This window comes from Sebastes fasciatus, chromosome 9, assembly GCF_043250625.1.
Source record: "Sebastes fasciatus isolate fSebFas1 chromosome 9, fSebFas1.pri, whole genome shotgun sequence".
NCBI lineage: Eukaryota > Metazoa > Chordata > Actinopteri > Perciformes > Sebastidae > Sebastes > Sebastes fasciatus.
The window spans coordinates 12,550,162-12,572,879 of NC_133803.1; the positions used below are offsets into that span (position 1 = coordinate 12,550,162).

General features: G+C 40.5%; 1 protein-coding gene and 1 long non-coding RNA gene across 2 annotated transcripts in view; one reads left to right on the forward strand and one right to left on the reverse strand.

Annotated features, from left to right (window-relative positions):
• The window catches only part of LOC141773932 (uncharacterized), a 46,126-nt gene extending 32,158 nt beyond the window's left edge, over positions 1–13,968 (forward strand). Inside the window, exon 4 of the long non-coding RNA XR_012595209.1 lies at positions 13,845–13,968. This is a non-coding gene — a long non-coding RNA (uncharacterized LOC141773932). The remainder of the gene's footprint in view (positions 1–13,844) is intronic.
• LOC141773927 (E3 ubiquitin-protein ligase NEURL1-like) overlaps positions 1–14,297 on the reverse strand; it is a 41,289-nt gene extending 26,992 nt beyond the window's left edge. The window contains exons 1-3 of the mRNA XM_074646101.1: positions 13,973–14,297; positions 7,333–7,574; positions 3,151–3,472 (exon numbers count right to left, since the gene is read on the reverse strand). Of these exons, the coding sequence (XP_074502202.1) occupies positions 3,151–3,472; positions 7,333–7,574; positions 13,973–14,006 (598 nt within the window). The 5' untranslated portion in view covers positions 14,007–14,297. The remainder of the gene's footprint in view (positions 1–3,150; positions 3,473–7,332; positions 7,575–13,972) is intronic.
• Between the last annotated feature and the right edge of the window lie 8,421 nt (positions 14,298–22,718).

Genomic DNA, 22,718 nt, shown 5'->3' on the forward strand with positions numbered 1-22,718 from the left:
ACCATCCAAACCCGCAAACTGCTAACTTTATGCATTATAGTAGCACAATTGTTAGGACAGAGGACAGAGACAAGCTCTTCAAGGGAGCAGCTGCAGCTAGAGAGTGCTCTCTTCTCCCTCGCCCACAGTAGTGGGAAGATCTAGAATAAATAATGACCCTACCGCCCTTGAAAATAATGGATTAAGAAAGTGCTTTTATTGAGAGAGCATCTCGACCAACCAATCGACCAACAGATCAGAAGGTGTCAGCCTTAGCTGCAATGCTAATGGTCAATCGGTGGAGTACTCTTTTAAAAAGCTCCCTTCAGAACCACAGATGAAGTTATACAACTGCCTCACAGACTGAGTAGCACTCTAAGTGACAAGTAAACTGATCCCCATGTGTACAATTGGTGGAGTGCCCCTTTAATAAACCTTAAGCTCTTAAAACACATTATCTCACCAACACAGCAATCCATATCACTTAAGTCAACGGGTTTATCACAACTTATTTTCTGTCATATTTTTACTGTCTTGCACATTTATCTCAAAAGCCAAATCAAGGTCACCTAACCGAGCCATTCTCTACACTCCACAGAGCTCATTCACAGCTCCACGCTCCATTTGTCTCCGGTAAAAGAAAAACAACTGCAGCAGATCTGTAACTCCCACCTGGACAGATTGTGTGATAACAAGCCCACAACAGGTGAAATTTGGCTCAGTTTATCAGCTGGTGCAGCATTAATTTCAGACCCCAGTGTAAGCATCATTAAGAATCAAAATGCACCCTTCTGTTGAAGGAAAATGTGCACATGTGCCAGTTCACAACACCGGACTTTGATGTGTTCAGAGGCTAAGTGTTTGCTGAACTGCGGCCAACTGCCGAGACAATACTGGGCCTTTGAGATATACCATGCTCTCCGGTGGTGACGCTCTCGGGCTATAGAGGAAAGCTGATAGCCAAGTGATCCTTCAGCTGACTGAGGGCCGAGGCTTTTCGGTTTAAGCCATCGATGTGGGGATAAAGGTGATCGATGTGGGAAAACCAGAGTACAATCAGTGGGATTTAGGGCTGCTGGCCTCATTCACAGGCACAAATTGCATGAACTCTAACCAAAGTGCACAAAGCTGGAAATCTTGATTTTAATTGTAAAATGGAAATATTCTGTTAATACACCGTACCTCTCATTTAAACATATGAATCTGTGTTATAGGTGATCAAAGTCGAACGCAGACTTAGATCGACAGAGTGAGACATTCCTCTGGTTTGATTGTCTTGGGAAAAACACCCCAGACATGTCATTACCTGACATCATCCCTCCTCTTTGTCTGTCCTCTTGGGATGACCAACACACTCCTCTTGTTCTCCAACAAGAGCTGTGTGCTGGTCATCACCACGAGGCCAGTGAACCCCAGATAGTGGCACTCTGGCGCTGGATACCAAACAGTCCATCACGAGATAGCACGCTTCTTGCTGTCAACCACACCGGGAGAAATGAGGTTAAATGGCACTATCTACACAATATGGGAGCCTCTTCTATTTTTATTAGCGGCGCTGACAGCCTCTATTCTTTGGCGAGAGGCTGCGCAATTCTTGGAAATGGTTATAAATAAGTACCGAGGCGTCCACAAGGATTCCTATTTATCTATTTTACATAGTTTTGCATTGTTTTCAAAAACTGGAGGCAGCTGTTTTTGATGCACGATGTGCTTCATGAATGCATCTCAATCTACAATCCAAGCATACTTCAGCTGATGCAGTGCGGTGAAAAACTGCTGTTAATGATTGCGGAGGACCTGTTTGCTCTTAATTTCTTTGATGTAATGACCCTTTAAACAGCACGGAGAACTTGTTAGAAAGGATTTTTTGAAATTCCCCCTTTAGGGGAAATTTCTTTGATACTAACGACCGTGGTAACTATACAATCTACCTAATCTCCCACCATCTTTTTCCACTGGGCTATTTGGTGGATGTGGGAAAAGTAGCGCAGCTGTATGTAACATCACCTTTTAACCACTCACACTGGAAAAAACATCAGACGCAGAATGTACGCAGCATTATACACTCACCGGCCACTTTATTAGGTACAAGGTGTACCTAATAAAGTGGCCAGTGCTAGTACCGGGTGGTCTTCTGCTGCTGTAGCCCATCTGCTTCAAGGTTCGACGTGTTGTGCGTTCAGAGATGGTATTCTGCATACATTGGTTGTAACGAGTGGTTATTTGAGTTACTGTTGTCTTTCTATCATCTCGAACCACTCTGCCCATTCTCTTCTGACCTCTGACATCAACAAGGCATTTTCGTCCACACAACTGCCGCTCACTGGATATTTTCTCTTTTTCGGACCATTCTCTGTAAACCCTAGAGATGGTTGTGCGTGAAAATCCCAGTAGATCAGCAGTTTTTTAAATACTCAGACCAGCCCGTCTGGCACCAACAACCATGCCACGTTCAAAGTCACTTAAATCCCCTTTCTTCCCCATTCTGGTACGCGGTTTGAACTTCAGCAAGTCGTCTTCACCACCTCTAGATGCCTAAATGCATTGAGTTACTGCCATGTGATTACTGCTGATTAGCTATTTGTGTTAACAAGCAATTGAACAGGTGTGCCTAATAAAGTGTCCGGTGAGTGTAGTATTAAGACTCTGTGAGGTCTGTGAGGCTGTGCTTAGGGACTGTAATACCAATGTAAGCATGCTAACATGCTGATGTTTAGCTGTATGTTTGTCATGTTTACCATCGCACCTTAGCATGCTTCATATGTTTAGTATGCTGACATTTTTAGCACTGAACACAAAGTACAGCTGAGGCTGATGGGAATGTCAATAGTTTTGCAGATGTTTGGTCATGAACCATGAAACCATGAAGATATCGGATCAATTTGAATTCAGAGGATCACCAAAGTCATTGGGATTCATACTCTGGGGACCAAGAATGGCTGTACCAAATTTCATGAAAATCCATCACAGTCATTGAGATATTTCAGTCTAGACCGACCAACTGACCGACATTGCCATCCTTAGAGGCGCGACACAAGCATGGCTAAAAATCTCTTTGACCCGAAAGAACAAAAAAAGAACAAAAAAAAAGCCAAATACTGGGGCTAAGTTCACAATTCAAACGGAGTCATCATTTCTCGGAAAGGACCTGGTTCTGCGTGCATGACTCACCTAGCAGCTGGACCCCCCTGGTGAGGCCGTAGACGTCTATGAGAGCCCACAGAGGTTCAGAGGCATGTACCCCGCTGAAGAATAGCATTGGGCTGGAGTCGTTGATGCGGTAAAACACCCGGCCCTTCTTGTCCACCCAGAAGGAGATGACGCTTCCCTCGTTGCAGAGCTCCTCCGGCAGTGCTTTGGCCCAGAAGCCGCTCTGGGAGACCAGGTCGGGGCAGGCGTACTTCGGCAAAGTGTCTGGGTTGATCCTCGACGGGTCTTTGGATGTGAACCCAAGACGAAGAGCACCGCTCCAGCAGCACTGCTTTTTAGTGATCTGGAGAGTAAATATTTTTAATTCATGAAGAAAATCAACTTGAGATTCATCTTTACATTACTTTTTTTGTGTGTGAACTATTTATAAGCTAAAATGGACTAAAGGCCATTACACATTGGGGGCGTTTTTTCATGCGATTTTTTTTCTTCTTTCTTTCGCACTGGTTTTTGTTATGACTACTTTTACACACGTGAATATTACACGGCGAAAAAGCAACGTTTTTTTTGGAACAAGGTAGATTATTCGGAGGAATCAACCAATCATGTTGAGGAGAACGGACATTCAAAATGTACACTATAGTGCAGTGGTACCGGTAGCCGTAATCCTGTACGCATCGTATGTACATAAAAAAAAAAAAAGAAACAGATTTTGTTCTGTTTTTTTTTTTTTTACATTCTATCTTGAAATAAAAATTAGGACAACAGCAGATCCTGTCTTTGGATTTTTTTTTATTTAATAATGTGCTTGAGATGCATTTTACAAGACCATAGACACAACATTTGATGGCCAGTGATTGGTGTAGTTTTAGATTTAACACTCTGTAGTTATTGGAAATGTTTGGATCACACAAGTTAATGCACAAGCAGGCAGTGAAAATGTTGTTTTTGAAAGGCTAAACTCCAACAAATAATGATTGAAGCAGAATATTTCATAAGATAAAACGTGAATTTTGGAAAAAGATTACATCTATCTTCTTTCGATACATTTCGACATTACAACGTCCTAGAGTTATTGGAAATGTTTCGATCACACGAGTTGGAAACAATCCTATGCAGCCACCACTGGAATACTAATATTAGTGTAGCCTGCTCTTTACCTGCAACTGTGCAGCATTCAAATGATTTAAAATTTGAATCTCAAACTATTCCGCACAGCCCTACTTTATATTGTGTTTACTAATTAGGAGGGAACTCCGTTTACTATTTGTCGCTCTCCATTGACGGTGGGTGCTGAATGAATGCTGCCGTGGCATGTTGTGATCACATAGCTTTGTTATGACTTATTGCTGACGGTTTTATATTGATGAGATTCATGTTCTGTTTACTGATAAGGAGGGCACTCTGTTTACTATTTGTTGCTGTCCATTGACGGGGGGTGCTGAATTCATATTGCCATGGCATATTGTAAAGGGAGGGAATGGCCTCCAAAACATCTGTAGCCCCAGGGTCTAACATAATATTGAGGCACCTCTGGCTATATTGTAGCCTTATTATTTAGCTGCCAGTTTTTCAGGCCTGTTGCCTGTTCTTTGAAATGTGCGCGGTAATCAGAGTTTTATGGTGATGTAGTATCGGTACCAAAAAAAAAATCTTGAATCAATCTTTCTCGCTCTGTCTTGGTCGCTCACTCGCTCGTTGAGTAGACTGTGGATGTGCGCACGTGGGAACCTATACGAAAGGTACTGTGGCCTGTACTATGAGTAGGATCCTTCCAGCGCCACTGCTATAGTGTATAACAAAACAGAGGCTACATAGTCCAAACCAAGACGGCAAATTTTGTCACTCCTTTCAACCTTGACAAAGGCACTGCAGACCAGAACCACGCCTTCTGTTCTTACCTTTCACAATAAAAGCCCTAGACATATACACTGCATAACTGTTTACCAGAGGCAAATTCACTCAGAGTATTTCGCTGAAAGGAAACTCAATAAAATAGCTTACAGTAGCTTGTGGCTGTACAACAATTTACCTCAGACAGACTGCCAGACGCTGCTCTGGGTTAAGAGGATCCCGGTAGTTGGTCCTCTACCTGCGCAAATCTATTCAAACCTTTTATTGAAAAAGTGTTGTCACAAAAACTGTCACAAATTTGTATCACTGCCGGTATGAAGAGTTTTGTATTTGTAGTTTAGTATTTTGCATTTTTTGTGTCATTTATTCGTCACACCCAACGGCCTTAAGTTGCCTTAAGCCTGTTTAGCAGGTATAAATAACTAGTGTTTAGCAGGTGCAACTAATAATTACAATGTTTATCTTAGTTTAGTGTGTTAGCATGCAAACATTTGCTAATTAGCACTAAACACAAAGTACAGCCAGGGGAGGACCAACGGCCAATCCATTCCAGGCAGAACCGATGGGTCGTCATAGAGTTTTTATTTTTCATTTTCTGATGTCCGTAGCTACTGTATGGTCCTCGGACGTGGTACGGGCATATATCAGTTTGGACCAACACACAAACCAACATTGCCGTCCACAGCGCCAAGCCACCGGCGTGGTTAAAAATCCGTTTTAAGCCAACTAAGACTAGTTACCTTGGTATGTTTATCACCTGCAAACGATTTTTGTCTTATTTGCGAACCTCTATTTACTTTGCATTTACCGTGCCAGATAACAGTATTCCTCACATGGCAATGCTTGCCCTGCTCTCTCACTTTCGAGACATAGATGGCCTGATAGGTGAAGTGGAAACTTGTTCTAAGCTGCTGCTGCTTTGGCCCACACAAGAGCAGAGAGGGAAAAGAGAGAAATACAAAGCAGGAGAGCAAAGACGGGGATGAAGAGAGAGAGAGAGAGAGAGAGAGAGAGAGAGAAAAAAATGAAAACATACGGCAAGGAAAGAGAGAAATAGAGAAAGGACTGACTTTTCATCAGTCACAATTAGTGTCACTACTCTACTGTACTTACTAATATTACAAAATACAGTATGTAGGCTTGCTAATGTTAAAAGTGCGGTACCTTGGTAGTAGTAGTCTATGTAAGAAATTGGTGCACTGTATGGTTTTGGAAAGTAATGTTTTTTTTACAGGAAATGAGGGAAGATGACTGATGTTAGTTGGCTGCAATCCTCGGGGTCGTTTCACACCCAGGTCGCTAATGGTGGCAGCATCATGTTTGACAAATTATTGTTTCTTATTGAAGATACATTTGCGACTCCTAAAGGGCTCTCACATGCTAATAAATCAAGTATTATGTTTGTTTTGATTAGTGAAACGTCAAAACGAGGAAGAGGATATGATCTCATGTAGCAAACCACAGCTTTTGGTAACACTTCATTCTACAGGTCCACAAATGTCATGGTAATTGGGTGATAATTAGCAAGAATCCTATTTGAAATTTCAATGGAATTACTGCCAAATTACCCCAATATTTATCTCAAAATTTATCAAAAATTACTTTATTATACTAATAGGAGACACTTGTGATCAGGCATAAATCTTACTATTGTGTGACTTATTGGCTACACAAATGTAGTCTGGTAGCTGATGTAATGATTCAGGGAGTTTTTTTAAAGAAATTTCAAATTGCTAATTATTATCTATTTATCAGCAGACATGGAATTAAGCATATCAATGAACTTTATATTCTTTTCCTGGAAATGTATTGAATAAATTATCAGCTATTAGGAAATAGCGGAATATAATTATTAAATAATGTTGAAATAAAGTAATTTTTGATTACTTGTTTTTGATTGTAAAAAGGTAAATTGTTTTGAGGTAAATATTTGGGGTAATTTGGCAGTGATTCCAAAGAAATTTCAAATAGGTTACTTGCTAATTATCACCTAATTAACATGAAATTTGCGGACCTGTAAAGTGTTACCCAGCTTTCATGTTGAACATTTGATAAAACGGATCCCTGATATAAAAAAAACATGGTTTATTTTTAATTTTCTGAGGAGTCATCATAGCCGTTGCACTTGTTTCTGTTATGGGTACTTCACATATTTGTGTTTTGCATCATGTCACAATAGTTCCCATCAATGCCCCACTCAGAAATTGATTGAATTTCAAATACAGTTAAGCATGCTGGGATCTTTTAGTTGACCTCCTATTGTCACTTTTCCACTGTTTACTGCTCGTATTCTCAAAACATGGTCAGAATGAATGCAACTAGGACACAGCTAGTGTATTTTTATTTTACCTTCAGTCGAACTTGCTCGTACACAGCGATAGGTCTGTTGCTGAAGGTGATGGCGTTACAGAAGCTGGCCTGTCTCTTGACCGTCCTCTGGGACATGTCCATGACGATCTGCGAGCCCTTGGTGCTGGGGTGAAAGAGCAGAGGGAAGGAGGACAAACTTCCACACGGCTGAATGGGCAGGCAGCGCTTGGGCTTGTGGTGGCATCGGTGAGATGTGGCGGGAAATGGCCCGTTCAGAGAATCTATAGTGGGGAAAGAAAAGTGGTTTCTTAGTTTGTTCCACAGTGGGGGAAAATAAAATACATAAAATTCTTCCCTGAGGCACAATTTACAGTAAAATCCCCACATTTTAGATTAGATTACAATATTAGATTACACAGTCTGCACCACCACAGGCTTCACTTTGAATATATACAAGTGGACTCCGGGTTGTGACCCACTGTCATATGCAATTTCCTCTCACACATCTCACCTACTCCTGTAACATCCAATTAAGTAAAAAGTCATTAAAATAATCTAATATGGGCTCTGTTTTCAGCTTCTCAAGGTAGCACAGTGCAACCACACACCTCCTGTAGACATGAAAGAACAATGTGCAAGGTGAATTGCATGCAAAAATGTCCTTGGGTGGAAAAACAATACAAGGACAGAATTGCTCCCCTGGTTATGTAATTAAGGAGAACAGTGTAGCTGTGAGACGTTAATACAAAATGTTTTCTAATTTCAGTAAATGGTCATCTACGGTAACACCAAGAACTTTTTATTCTACAAATTTTTTGCCAGATTTTGAACTGGTTTGTGTTTTAACTAGGGCTGTCAATCGATACAAAAATATTTAATCCCAAATTAATCGGATATTAATATTATAATAATATATATTAATTAACATTTTTTTCTTCATAATGTACCTTAAAGGGAGATTTGTCAAATAATTAATACTCTTAACAACATGGGAGTAGGCAAACATGCTGCTTTATGCAAATGTATGTATGTATTTATGATTGGAAATCAATTAACACAAAACAATGCCAAATATTGTCCAGAAACCCTCACAGGTACTGCATTTAGCATAAAAAATATGCTCAAACCATAACATGACAAACTGAAGCCCAACAGGCAACAACAGCTGTCAGTGTGTCAGTGTGCTGACTTGACAATGACTTGACCCAAACTGCATGTGATTATCATAAAGTGTGCATGTCTGCAAAGGGGAGACTCGTGGGTACCCATAGAACCCATTTTCATTCACATATCTTGAGGTCAACGGTCAAGGGACCCCTTTGAAAATGGCCATGCCAGTTTTTCCTCGTCTAAATTTAGTGCACGTTTGGAGCGTTATTTAAACTCCCTTGCGACAAGCCAGCTATGACATGGTTGGTACCAATGGATTCTTTAGGTTTTCTAGTTTCATATGATGCCAGTATCTTCACTCTAGCTTTAAAACTGAGCCCGCTACAAAACAAAAAAACGCAAGTTTGTGTTAATGTGTTAAAGAAATTAGTGGCGTTAAAACCAATTTGCGTTAAAGCATTATTATAGCATTAACTTTGACAGTCTTAGTTTTAACAGATGTTTTTTTCCACCGTGCTGGAACCCTTTTGTACAATGATTAGTAGAGAGGAGGAAATGGAGGATAAAGACAACAAACATAATTAGCTAACATGTAAAGTGCTCTGACATCATCTCTAACAGCTGAATTAGTGCAGCAGAAAGCAAGCTTTGGGATCATACAGTGCGTATATGTTCAGCTGGCTGTATATTAAAAGCTACTCTTACTGTAAAATAGCTGGACATGCAACAAGCATGTTATTTCCAGTTGTGGCTCATGTTCTAATGAGTGCATATCAAGCACAATATTTATGCCTGAGAGTCAAGTACACACTACCTGCCTTATCAGAATGAAAAAATAAAATCGCTGCTGCTAAATGAGATTTAGCGTCATTTATTGTGTTTTGCCGGTCAGAGGAAGTCGCAAGATAAAAGCAGACCCAAAGGAGAACATCTGACTCATAAAATACAGCAGGGCTTTGTCATTTATTTCCCATGTGAACACGCGTGAATCATGACTGCTCCCACTTACCGTAACCTCAAATCACATCTGTCTTTTTGGGGTTTGAGACTGATAAAGAGTTTGCTCAATGTCACCATGAATCTGATTTCTCACTCACTCCCTTTCATTAAGACCAACTCTCCCCATTTGTGTTTCCTCAGTTGTCTTCAAAGGCACAACGCCAAGGTCACTGTGGTGTTTTCTCACAGACATCAGGTTCTCATTAAATGTAAGGCAGGATTATTCAGAATTGATCGACGACATGTACAAATACATAATCTCGTCAAGTGATTTTTGATGCCGTTTTGTGAACTACAATACTTTTAGTCCTCTCAACAATGACATTTAAAGGTCTTACTTAAAGTACCATAAAATCCAACCAATGTGCCAAGACTGGAAGCCAAATAAATAATTCGGGCCTAATTAACACTTCTTCGTCCTTGAGAACTGCTTGTATTTTCACACCTAAATTTGGATGACTGCGTAGGAGCTGTTTGTGTTTGTCCGTGAGAGAAGTATATGAGCCGCTGCCGAAAGACGGCTATTCTTGCTTTCCTTTGAGTGATCTTGGGAGGGTCAAGAGGTTAATAACGTACCCTGGAGACAAATCAATCAACACCGTCAGGATTGGCTAAGCATGCGACTTCTGGGACCAGGTCTGATATGATATAACGTCACTATTGTTCTGATTTCAGGGCAGAGATGTTTGAGGGATGTTCTAATTCGTTGAGGTTGAACTAGAAAGAGTCTTTTCCCTTCACATCACAATCAGAGAGGCTCTGCCAAGTGTTCTGGGCTCAGTACAGTGTATTTGTTAAGCTCTTCGCATGCTCTTGTCGCTGCAGAACAATGTCGAATTGTGCTCCGCGCACAACAGTGGTCTTAAATGAAGTCATAACAAATCCTTCGACCGTATTGCATCCATGATGTCATGTCAGACGCGATGTCTTCGGGAAAAACAAAACAGGACTGTATTGTACTCCATTAACGACCAGGCCCGAGACTGAATAGACTTATTTCCTGTAAGCTCTGAAAAACAAGAGCAACACCTCACACAGGCCTCGCTTCTTTATCTTCTTTCATCCTCACTACATTAATATCATTTCTGCTGCTGGGAAAATTGAATTATCCAGTCTGTTTTCTATTTCCACATCCCAGGCATGTTGTGGAGGGTTTACAGCATTCAGAGCACACAGAGGAAACCATGAATAAAGTTGAATAAGTGAATAAATGGATAAATAAAAATACCACATTTGATTTACCATAAATGACAGCTGGTTAGAGCCAAAAGCGCTGATGATACAGTGGCTGCTAGTGTGTGTGTTTAAAAAGTCGTGCGACCTGACGGAGATGTCAGGGTAAACAGTGACCAGAGCCCTGTCATGATAAAAGAGAGGCGCCATGACGAACGTCAGATGAGCAACTTAAGGGGGGGATAATGTTACTTAATGCACCACCGCACACAATGCAGCTGCCTTTGCTGTCATTAATTGGAAAGGACAAACAGTGCAGAGACAAAGAGAGGCCCTGGCCAGCGTCACCTGGCCTCTTACACGCTCTTACTCTGTGTTTTATCCCCAGGCTCGGTCTCACTGAGACGCCCCAGCAGAGGCCCTAATGTGGTGTGACGTTAGCATGGAGGCTCGGTGGCCACCTCTCACAAGACAAGCTCTCACAAGCAGCGACCTAAAGAGCCAAAGGGCACGTATATGGTTTTTGGCTTTTGCAGATATGTCATAGCTTGTGTGGTGTCAGTATGAAGTAAACAAAAGTGAGTCTTAAACACTTCTAAAACATCTTTCCATAAGTATCAGTGTGTGTCAGTCCTGTTACTTTTACTTTTACTTTTGCTGTCCATTCTTCATTTGGTGACTTGTTAGGAATTATGAGAATATCCTAGAATAGAGATTATGTTGGCCTGATAGTCTCCACAGTTTCCTTCACAGTTTATGTTGTGCTATGTAAATGATAGAAGAGTATTCTATGGGTGGACAAAGTTTGGGGCCTCTAGGAGGAAGTTCTAGATAACTACAAGTGTCCTCGGAGAGCGCAGACTTCCGCCAAGGCAGGTTTCATGTACGTCGTACAGTTTATTATTTAACAGCTGTTTACTACGGACCATGTATGGATAGTGGACAGTAGTTGCCAGTGGCAGCCTTGATACATCCAGGGCGACAGCACAGTGAAGACTACTGTTTTGGAGCGGCAAAGAATAATTGGTTCCCGGTCCCGAGCATACTGGTCAATACCCGATCCCGAATTTGGGGTAGTAGCAGACGCATTTCCAATACTCTACTTCAAATGTCTTGTTTTGTCTGACCAACAGACCAAAACCCAAAGATTTTCATCATAGTGGACTACGGAAACCAGAAATCCTTAATTTTTGAGGAGCTGGAATTAGAGAATTTTGGCATTTTATTCTTTAAATAATAAACTCTATATATTAAACTAGTCAACTTGCAGCTCTGTGTTAAAGGGGACATATCAGGCTCATTTCCAGGTTAATACTTGTATTTGGGGTTTCTACTAGAAAATGTTTACATGCTTTAATGTTCAAAAAACACATTGTTTTTCTCATACTGTCTGTCTGAATATACCTGTATTCACCCTCTGTCTGAAACGCTCAGTTTTAGCACCTGTCTCTTTAAGACCCCTCACAAAAAATCCTTGTCTGCTCTGATTGGCCTGAGAGAGGGTCAAAGTTAAAGGCACATTGTTCTGAGGAAATTGTATGTCCCAATTATACTGCATGCAACAGTACGTACTTTGTAAGGGCAGCTGCAGTATGTACTAAAAGTATAAAGAAAAAATATGCAATTTGGAACGTAGCCTGAATGTCTTTTTGAATCACACATTTTCTGATCGAAGCAGCCCATAAAAAAGTGACAGGGCTGTCTTATTTCACAATTTGTGGGTTAGTAGGCACTCTACATACCCAAATGTATGTGCACAAGCTCTGAAAAAGGTTTTTTCATGATATGACCCCTTTACAGTATGTAATGACTCATCAGTGCTGCTTGTTTTGGAGCTGTTTTTCTAAACAACAGCCAAAAAACAAAGCACAGTTTTTGAGCTGGCGATCCCGATGTTACTCGTAATCTCAACGCCGGGATGATAATTTCATAACTTTTAAATAACACTCAACACATAAAACTCATCGTCTTTCTGGAATAATAGTTTAACCTCTGCGCTAATGTCACACTGTGATACCTAAACTTCAGTAATACAATCATGCCGGTTTGCCAAATGGGGAGAGCTGAATGATTCATGAGCCTGTGGGCTGGACAGGGGCCCTGCAACATGACAGGGATGACATATTCAGGGCCCCGACTGACTGAGCTCTTGTCAGAGGGCCAAGGATGTCTAGTAGCGTCCCTGCCTGCACCTTTATTGTTATTCACACCACTGGCCCTTAACAGTGAAAGTGGAAAAAAAAGGACTGTTTGGATTGGCACATGTCCATCTGGGGAATGAAGGCCACTTCCAACTCCATCAAATACAAACTGAAACTAAGTATTATTTTCATTTTAGATGAAATAGCTGATATAGATTTAGATAGCTGTCAAAATGTACTAAAGCCCAAGGTGACATCTTTATATTGCCTGTTTTGTTCAACCAACAGGCCAAAGATATTCAATGTACAGTAATATATAAACCACACACACATCCTCACATTCGAGAAGCTGGAACCAGAGAACAAAAGTTACTAATGATTATCAAAATAGTTGCTGAGTAATTTTCCAGCAATGGACTACCTCAATTTATTGACTAACTGTTGCAACTCTACAATTAATATAATCACTAACTATTCCTTTGATACACAATTTTTTGTTGTTGTGGAAACTTTGAAGTTGTCTGAATAAAAACAGCAATAATGAGTCAAACACACTTTTACATATATGCTTTGGTTTTAAACTTATTTTCGGCACACTCAAATTACATTACAGTAAATACTTCAGGTATACATATTGTATATTTATTTTTGCAAATAACTAATGAATAACTCAGGAAATCAAAAACTAAATTGTATCTTATTTAGCTAGGTGTGCAAGACATTTTATTGTTACCTGAAATGTGAAAATTGATAAATAAAAACGTCCACAATGCACCTGTTTGAGACAGTGTTGATAGCCACATGAGTAGAAAGATAGAACATAAAGTTGTGACACTGTTTGCCAACATGCTGACATTCAGGAAAGCCTGTGTCACTTTGGAACAAATAACAAGCCATGTGTGGGCAAAAGTTATGTGGTTCAGTTTATCCTGTGTGCTTTCTTTTTTTATAATCATACAGGCTTTCAAGGAGAAACAGAAATGATAAACTTGTATCTCTGGGATGATTTTACAATATGATGATTGTAAGAGGGTTATCAAAAATTATGATTTTCCTCTTATTCAAAGCCAGTCGTGACTTAACAGAAGGTGGTAAAACTTGGCTACTTTCACTTCTCGTTTATTCTAGGCAACCAGGACGCCTACAATGTTCATGCACACGGGCTTAAAGCTGCACAAGCACGCTCCAACTACATCATCTGTTTATTATAGGCTAATAATCACCGGATTAGTTGATGTGATGCCAGCTGTCCTTACCGTAGAAGGTATTCCTGGTGATCTGACCTCCCATGGCTGGATGCAAGGTGCGTTCACCTCCTCTCTCTCTAAACTACCACAGTCAGGATTCACATCCAGCTGCTGCTGCGCGTCCTCAGCAGCGACATTATATATACAGACACGACGCCGTTTCTCTCACACACAAAGTCCCGACAGTGATTCAGCGACAGGTTGTGTCTGTCCAAAGCCTCATCGACATGAAGCAGCAGCAGCAGATCCAGCAGCACTCAGCGGCTGCCTCCAGTCCGTGCAGAGATCACGCTGAAATTAACATAAAAGGTGGTGGAGGTGGAGCTTCCCGGGACTATTAACGCTGTAGCGACCAAAGAGGACACATCAGAGTGAGCAATACATCACCATCAACATTATACTCCTATTGACTCTTAGAGAGGACACCTATCTCCCTCGAAGATAGATTTATACCTCTTTAGGGACTCACTGGATAATTTATTTATTTATTTATTTTTTTCGACCTTCTATATGAGTTATTGATTAGTAGTCAGTTTTATTACCACTCATGAATGTCCTCCTGTAGTATTTCCATGAAGATGCAGTCTTTATAAAACAGGTTTTTATTGCAGGGTTTTCCCTCACCCTCCACCCCCCCCCCCCCCCACCCCCCACACCTGTTGAGAGGACTAACCTGTTTGCCGCCCCCACCTACTCCGATGTCCTCTTTCACTTTCAAAATACAGTGTCTGCTTTTAAATTCATAGAAGAGATGATTAGACTGTCGTCCGGCTATTAAATAGGCATTATCAGTCGCTATAAGCCCCATAGATGTGGGTCAGTAGGGGCCTACTACACTGTTTGGAGGACTAACCTGTTTGCTGCCCCCACCTACTCCGATGTCCTCTTTCACTTTCAAAATACAGTGTCTGTTTTTAAAGTCATAGAACACATGATTAGACTGTTGTCAGGCTGTTAAATAGGTGTTATCACTCGCTATAAGCCCCATAGATGTGGGTCAGTAGGGGCATACTACACCCATTACTAGGTTTTTATCATCTATTCACATGGTAGATCACTGAAAGAAGGTATAAAAGAACATGACAGCGACCTCTAGCAACCGTAGTAAATTATGAGAGGAGCAGAAGAGGAATTCAGGCGCTGTTGTATAGATAGTGGGAAACTCCTTAAAGGTCCAATATCGTGCTCATTTTCCGGTTCATACTTGTATTTTGTGTTTCTACTAGAACATGTTTACATGCTGTAATGTTCAAAAACCCTTTATTTTCCTCGTACTGTTAGCCTGAATATGCCTGTATTTACCCCTCTGTCTGAAACGCTCCATTTTAGCGCATTTTAACGGAATGGCAACATAATTGCGTTGCTAGGCAACAGCTTGGGTCCATGTGTACTTCCTGTCAGCTGATGACGTTCACATACACTGCAACCAGGAATAAACTGGGACACATTTAGAATGTTTACGTTTAAAATTGTGTCAAGGGTCTAAATATTGTATATTCGTGACATCACGAATGGGCAGAAATCCTGACAGCTTGTTTCAAATGCAGAGTTTCTGAATACGGGCTGTGTGTATTTCCCTGTGGATTGAGTGTTTCGATACTTTCTCAGTATTTATATAGGACTTAAGCTTGCTTTATAATATAAAAACATGAAAATCTCACTTTTGTATAATATGGGACCTTTTAAGGGGACGATGAAAGGGACATAAAACACAGGGTTTTCACCCAGGAGACCGGAGGTCACATCCCATGTGAAACCAACAATGTGTAGGTGGTAGTTATTTTAACCCTAAACCCAAAAGAAGTTGTTTTGTATCCTAAACCTAAAAAAAGTTGTAGTTTTATTGCCTAAACCTAAAGAAGCCTTTTTGTTTGTGTTCAAAATGTGACATTTCATTCAGCTTTACAATGTGTTGGAACGTTTTGCTTTTAAGTTTTACTTTCACTTTTACAACGTAGTGGGCCGCTAACAACCCACATCTATGGTGCTTATAGCGACTTATTCAATGGCCTGATAACAGTCGAATCGAGTGCAGCTGAAGAAACTCAGATATTCCTAGAATCCCTTGAGTCAGTAGATGGGGGAAAATAAAACTTCAGGCAAAGAAAATATTCAGAAATGTATATTTATTATGACAGAAAACCCACTGAAACAGTTTTCAAGGACCCATCTGGAAACGGACTGATAATACAGAGATGTGACACTGCTGCTGTTTATTCCAACCACTGACAGTTTAAGGCTTTGTTGGTTTATGTTCATCTTAAGCCAGTATCTTTGCTCAACACAGTAGTGTTTCAAGATTTGCTTGGCAGCTTGTACGAAGATAAATGCTGATGCATTATGACTTGTCTTGGCGGTGGCGATGACCAGACAGAGAAACCACTGGCTTCTGGCTAAACGTGATACTGGAGCTGTGAGCCTGAACAGCAAGACTGTGTAGTAAATTAACTTCAGTTTTAATTTCATAAAGGTTGATAATTGGTGTTTGGGGTTCATTAGCACATCTGTCAAATGCATATTCATATCTCTTTACATCAGGGGTTCTCGAAGTTCTGATGACAAATTAGGAAACCAGAATGTGATTCCAAAAATAAATAATTCCAAAATGAATCATTTATGTATTAAAAATGAAGATGCAGAAAGCACAGAATCCACAGATAAGGCATATCCCTTTAAGTGTTGATCCATTTTTTCCTGAAACCTCCTTTTCTCATCAACCATACAGCGTTTTTGTCTGTGGTGGCTTTTCCAACTTCCACATTAAAAAGCAGAAATTTCCACCAAAATCACTAACTTTAGCTAACAGCACTAGCATTGATGACAAAATGTTGCCATGCAACCAGTAGTTTTCTACAAGTTATCATTCCTAACCTGACAGGCGTTTGTTAGGGGGTTAGAGTTTGACGCAGTAGCCACGTAGTGTATTAAATGCGGTGGGCTACCTCCGGCTCTGAAAAGTGAAGCCAAGCCTTAAACTTGCATTCTTTCTAACAGCCAGCAGGGGGCGACTCCTCTGGTTGCAAAAAAGAAGTTCTATTGTATAGAAGTCTATGAGAAAATGAGCCTACTTCTCACTTGATTTATTACCTCAGTAAACATTGTAAACATGAATTTAAGGTCTCAATCTCTAGTTTCAAGTCTTCTTCAATACAGCATGATGTTCATATAGTAAATTATGGTCCCATTTAGAGTCAAATAGACCATAAAGCAGGGTATGCTTTAGGGCGTGGCTACCTTGTGATTGACAGGTCGCTACCACGGGTTATGTCCGGTCTGAGAGTTGCCCGTGTTTTCGTCTTACAATTTTAACAATTTTTGGGACTAACCTGGTTAAATAAAGGTTAATAATAATTAATAATTAACCCTTTCACAGTGTGTTTTCAGTTCATGAAAGTTAATTGTAACACTTTGGTCGCCTAAAAATGTCTTATTCAGCGTTTTGTTGTATTTAGCGCCACCCTCTCATGTCACTTCTGGTTAAATAATAACAAAGATGGCAACGGCCAAAATGCTGAACTCGAGTCTTCAAACGGCAGTCCCCAAACCAATGATTGACGCAGTGTCTACAGCCACTTCTTATATACAGTCTATGATTAAATGTAGGCTATTAAGTGAAAATATGGATGATTAAAATATGCAGTAATGCATGCATTTTATTTCCTGTTCAGGGGCCGCACAAAATGTTTCCGAGGACCGCCATTGGCCCACGGGCTGCACTTTGAGAAACTATGCTTTACATCATGTGCAACATTTGACCATCTCCAATTCCTAGATCACTAGAGGTTGGTGCAATGAGATCTGATGGAGTTGTAATCTTCCATCAAATAAATGTACCTCTAGGACAGAGAGTTTTATGTCCCTCCCCTTTTCCTTCAAAGTAAAGGAGCCACTTGTTCCAGAGGTCCCGAGGTGGCGTGATGGCCCTGGTACCCAGCGGGCACCTCTCAGGATCTGCCTTGTCGCCTTAGCGTTTACATAACTTGTGTCGGCAGCCAGGCCTGTGAGACACTGTATTGGCTCGGTAGCATGAGCCATATTCACATGTTGTTTATACAAACTGATTGCGGTTTACTCGACTGTCTGTAAGCAATTTGCAACGGGGGTAAAGCCATGCGACTGTGGGGGGTTTCATGCAGCATTTTACATTGTGGTTTTCTATGGAAAGTGGTCCAAACTGATTTTATTCGTCACAGGGAATTGAGATGAACTGAAAATATCAAAGCAAAAAGTGTGAACAGAACACTTAGGAATTTATGGCATGGACCCTGTAGCTATCACAGTCACGCTTAATGGAGTTTGACATGCCACCTGATCACCAGGCTGTTAAAATCGGATTGGCTGTTCTGTAATACAAGGAGAAGTGTTGTTCACCGTGAAATGATAAAATATGATGCCTTGTGACCTATAGTAATATCAAAACAGCATGACACTAATCATGCACTGACGAATGTTGCCAAACATTGAGCAATTGCAAAAATATCAATTACATAATACAAAAAGAAAAATATGTTTACCTAAGTTTGCCTTGAATGCACCCTCATCTTGCGTCACACCCAGAAGAATACTATCACACTTTTCTGACGAGTATGTAGATACTAACCAGTACGTCATCTTTTACAAAGAGAGTCGTTTTGTGTAATTTTGTGTCTATTTGTGGTTGTTTTGCAGTCAGTTTGCATCTCTTTGTAGTCGTTTTGTGTCTTTTTTGCGTCTCTTTCTGGTCGTTTTGTGTCATTTTACAGTCAGTTTGCATCTCTTTGCAGTTGATTTGCGTCTCTTTCTGGTTGTTTAGTGTCATTTTGCAGTCAGTTTGCATATCTCTGTGGTTGTTTTGCATCTCTCTGTAGTCGTTTTGTGCCGTTTTGCGTCTTTGTGGTTGTTTTGCGTCTTTTTGGTCGTTTTGTGTCGTTTTGCAGTCAGTTTGCATCTCTTTGTGGTTGTTTTGCAACTCTTTGTAATTGTTTTATGACTTTTTGCATATCTTTGTAGTCGTTCTGTGTCGGTTTGCGTCTCTCTGTGGTTGTTTTGTGTGTGTTTTTTGTGATCATTTTGCCTCTTTGTAGTCGTTTTGTGTCTTTTTACATCCTTTTGCCGTTGTTTTGCATCTTTGAAGTCATTTGATTGACTTTCCAATAAGAAATATTGATTGGGCTAAGGCCCAGGGGCCCAAGACATCAGGGGAACCCTGGGCCTGTGCCTAGTAGGCCAGTTCATCATTAATATATAAACGCATGAATGTCACAGAATAGGGCTTCAGTATCAAAATCTACTATATTCTCAGCACCTTCAAAATTATTATTATTACCCAGTTCTTTGTGTAATAGCTTTGAACCTTTCACTCGGGATTGGATATACACAGTAGGCCCTGACAGAACAGACTGACATCTCCTCCCACAGTAGATTATTTGTAGATGGGCGCCTGGCAGGCAGCAGCTGCCTGGTGGGGTGTGCTGGCGTGGGGCCTCCGCGGACATCTTGACAACCTTGTTTGAGGCAGCCGTGTTCACGCTCGCTCTCTTCGGGGATGATGATGTTGAACAAAAACACCATTCAACTCAAGAGTTTGGACCCTTGCCCTGCAGCCACATGCAACACATTACAAAGCAACACGAGAGCATCATATGATCCTCAACAGGGGGGCATCATCAGAAAAGGAACCTCACCCGGCAGGCATGTATCGGAGGTGAAATCAAGCTGTCACACAGCATTTAAAAGTGACAGTGACATTGACAAGATACCGGGGGGAAAGTTTATTGATCATGAGATTGTCATCAGGCAAAGTGTAGCTAGAGGGGACTTGCAGACAACATTCATCTAGAATTACCAGAATCCAGTGTATTTATTGGCAATATATGCCTGCAGAAAGACTTTTGACTTCAGTTGTTGGAGGCTCTCAGTGCGTCTTCATGCAGTGCCAAATTGCGCATATAAACAAACACACATTCAGCTGTATAAAGCAAATAGGTATATAAAAGTTACATACACATTGTCCCGCATTTCTTTACTTTGCAACTTTGATAGACAGTTGTCCAGCGGCTTCAGCTGTTTTTGAGCCAACGGTTATAGATCTAACAAGAGGAACATAACAGCATTATGAGCTTGGTTTGGATTTTATTTATCCTGGCACTCAGCAGTGGGCAGTGATCCAGAGAGTGTGGAACTGAAGGATCATCACTGAGATTATGATGGGTTTAAAGACCTGAGGGATTGTGAATTGACTCACTGAGAAGCAAACATCTCACTGTATTCTGTAAGATGAAATAGCGCAACATTCAGTCTTTAATCATTCAATAACTCTCTTTACCGTATTGCCTGTGGTCCACAGCAGTGTTGCCATGCCATCCTCTAAGGATAATTGATGTTGACATGTGACCAAGATGGATAAACCCACCAAACAGCACAACTTGGCACGCTGACTCCTGGGTCAGGACAAATGTTTTCCATGTAGGGTAACTACAGTGGTAGGACCACAGGGTGGATGTAGGTAGTGGTGTCAAAATATTTTGAGTGAATATATTTGATTGGTAACACTGTTTTCACTGACACTGTGATTTACTGGGTAAAAAACGTTCCTCACCAGTGCAATATGAAAATGCGCTGCAGGATTGCGGAAAATCTGCATTAAAATGTTCCGCATTTACAACTATGCACACTCTACTATGTCCGGTGCAAATTATCTGCGATGCTGTGTTCTATTTTTGTCAAGGAGGTTTCCTTTTAACATTATCTTCTCAATACATAAACTAATCAGACCCTAAATGTGATGCTAACGCTAATTGTTGGGGCTAGCCCTGTTCCGTGACAAATATATAACATTAACAAGTGCATATCAACTACATTACCGTCTTCATCGTATCCCAGCTGCTGGGCGAGCTCAAGCCATATATTGTCCTTTATTTGGTTATTGAGGTAGTCGTCCCAATGTTTGTCATACTGTACATTATTGGGTGTTGAGAAAGGGATGATCAATAGTCCGAAAAATGTCCTATCAGACTGAAAAAAGCCCATTTGTCCAACAGTCCGGTACCCCAAAAACAGACGTCCATTGTTCCAAGGCCTCGAAAATACACTCTCCTTACAAACAGAAGCACACGGCTAATGATTATGCAGAATGATAGCGATCAGTTGGAACAAAGGATTTCATTGGTCAAACGTGTATTTCTGCCGGCTGAAATCCGCTGAAATCAAGGCCTGTCTGAATATTTTTTCCACCGCACAAATGTTTCGCAAGGGTGTGCAAGCATTCATAAGAACGCACAAAATCAGTTTTTTTATAAATTTCCAGGCAATTTTTTGGGGCGAATATCCGTGCTTGGTGTGGAACGCCTTTAAATCTCTGCAGAAGTTAAGGAACATTTCTTCAAGGCACTCTTTATATGTCGGACAAGATGAAATCCTTTGGTATATTATTTTTGGAAATAAATACAGAGTGAGTAAGACAATTCAAATCTGTTTAAGACACAAAAATGAAGACTGGAGATGTGACCTGGACTTGACTGCTAGGAGCTCTAACTTACTTAAGACTTGGCTTGACTTGACGCATTAAAGCACATTCTATTATTGAGTCTCAAATTATTCTGGCCAGGTAAAATACTTCTTCTGTGGATCATAATTTGCTTTACTATAAAAGAAATTCATCAGTATTCACTCACCCACATGTTAATCAAAACTCTTGTGAAAAACATATTTACAAATGTATGCGCATCCAAACGATAAATATTAGGTGCTGGACAGAAGAACATAGAAAAAAAGATTCAAAACTCTGTTAGATATACTCTGATTTAGCCCCCACAGCTCCATAACAGCCATCTCCCAGACTGCTGAAGTTAAAGGAGCCGTCCTTTTACGGCCACAAAACAGCATAAAATATCCATCACATTTCTCAAACTAGCTCATGCACCATGATAATCAGGTGTTCGTAGCCAAACAATTGCACTGCGGGTCCAGTCATTATCCCCTCTATTTTCCTCAGTGAATATGCTTTGTTGTAAAACTCACACCAGACCACGTCACCAGAGCACCGTTAGTGAGGAAAATTATGAGGTATTCAGGGAAATTTGACAGACATTTTATGTTTGTTTTCTTTTCTTTCTCTGTCTGAATAGATGGTTCCATTAATATAAGCAGTTTGGGAGATGACAGTGGCTGACAAAACTTCACTGGAGTTCTGACTGGTAGGCTATCGGGTGAGTAAAAAAATGACAGATTTCATTATGAAAAAACAAAATGTTCCTGAAGGTGACTTTGAACATGGCAGTTTTAGAATATGTGTAAATACAGTATATTCTAAAGTATGTTATTGCACTGTATTTGTGCCACTATACCACTATACAAAGATTGAGAGCAGTAACTTACAGAAGTTGAGAAAAAAAAAAGTTTTGAAGTTTGAAGGCTGTTATCAAACAGTGTAAATCCTTGGTGTTATCCTTTTTTAGGCTGATTATTAATCACTGTCATGGATATTACATAAAACCTAAAAAAAAAACCATTTAGCCTATTATGCACTCTGGAGAATCAAGGGAGAACGCAAACATCTACATACAAAATGTATTCTTGTTTTTCAGCTTTTTCATCGTGCTAGTTTAAAGGTATAATATGCAAGAATTAACAACAAAAAATGTATGGACTAATACAAAAATGATCCCTCTCAATCATCACTTATGCCCCACTAGAAATGTGTGGCGGTGTCTGTTTCTGCAGAGACCCTGCAGCCCTCTGCCTGTATTTTCTCATTTCTTCTTATTTTGCTTTACTC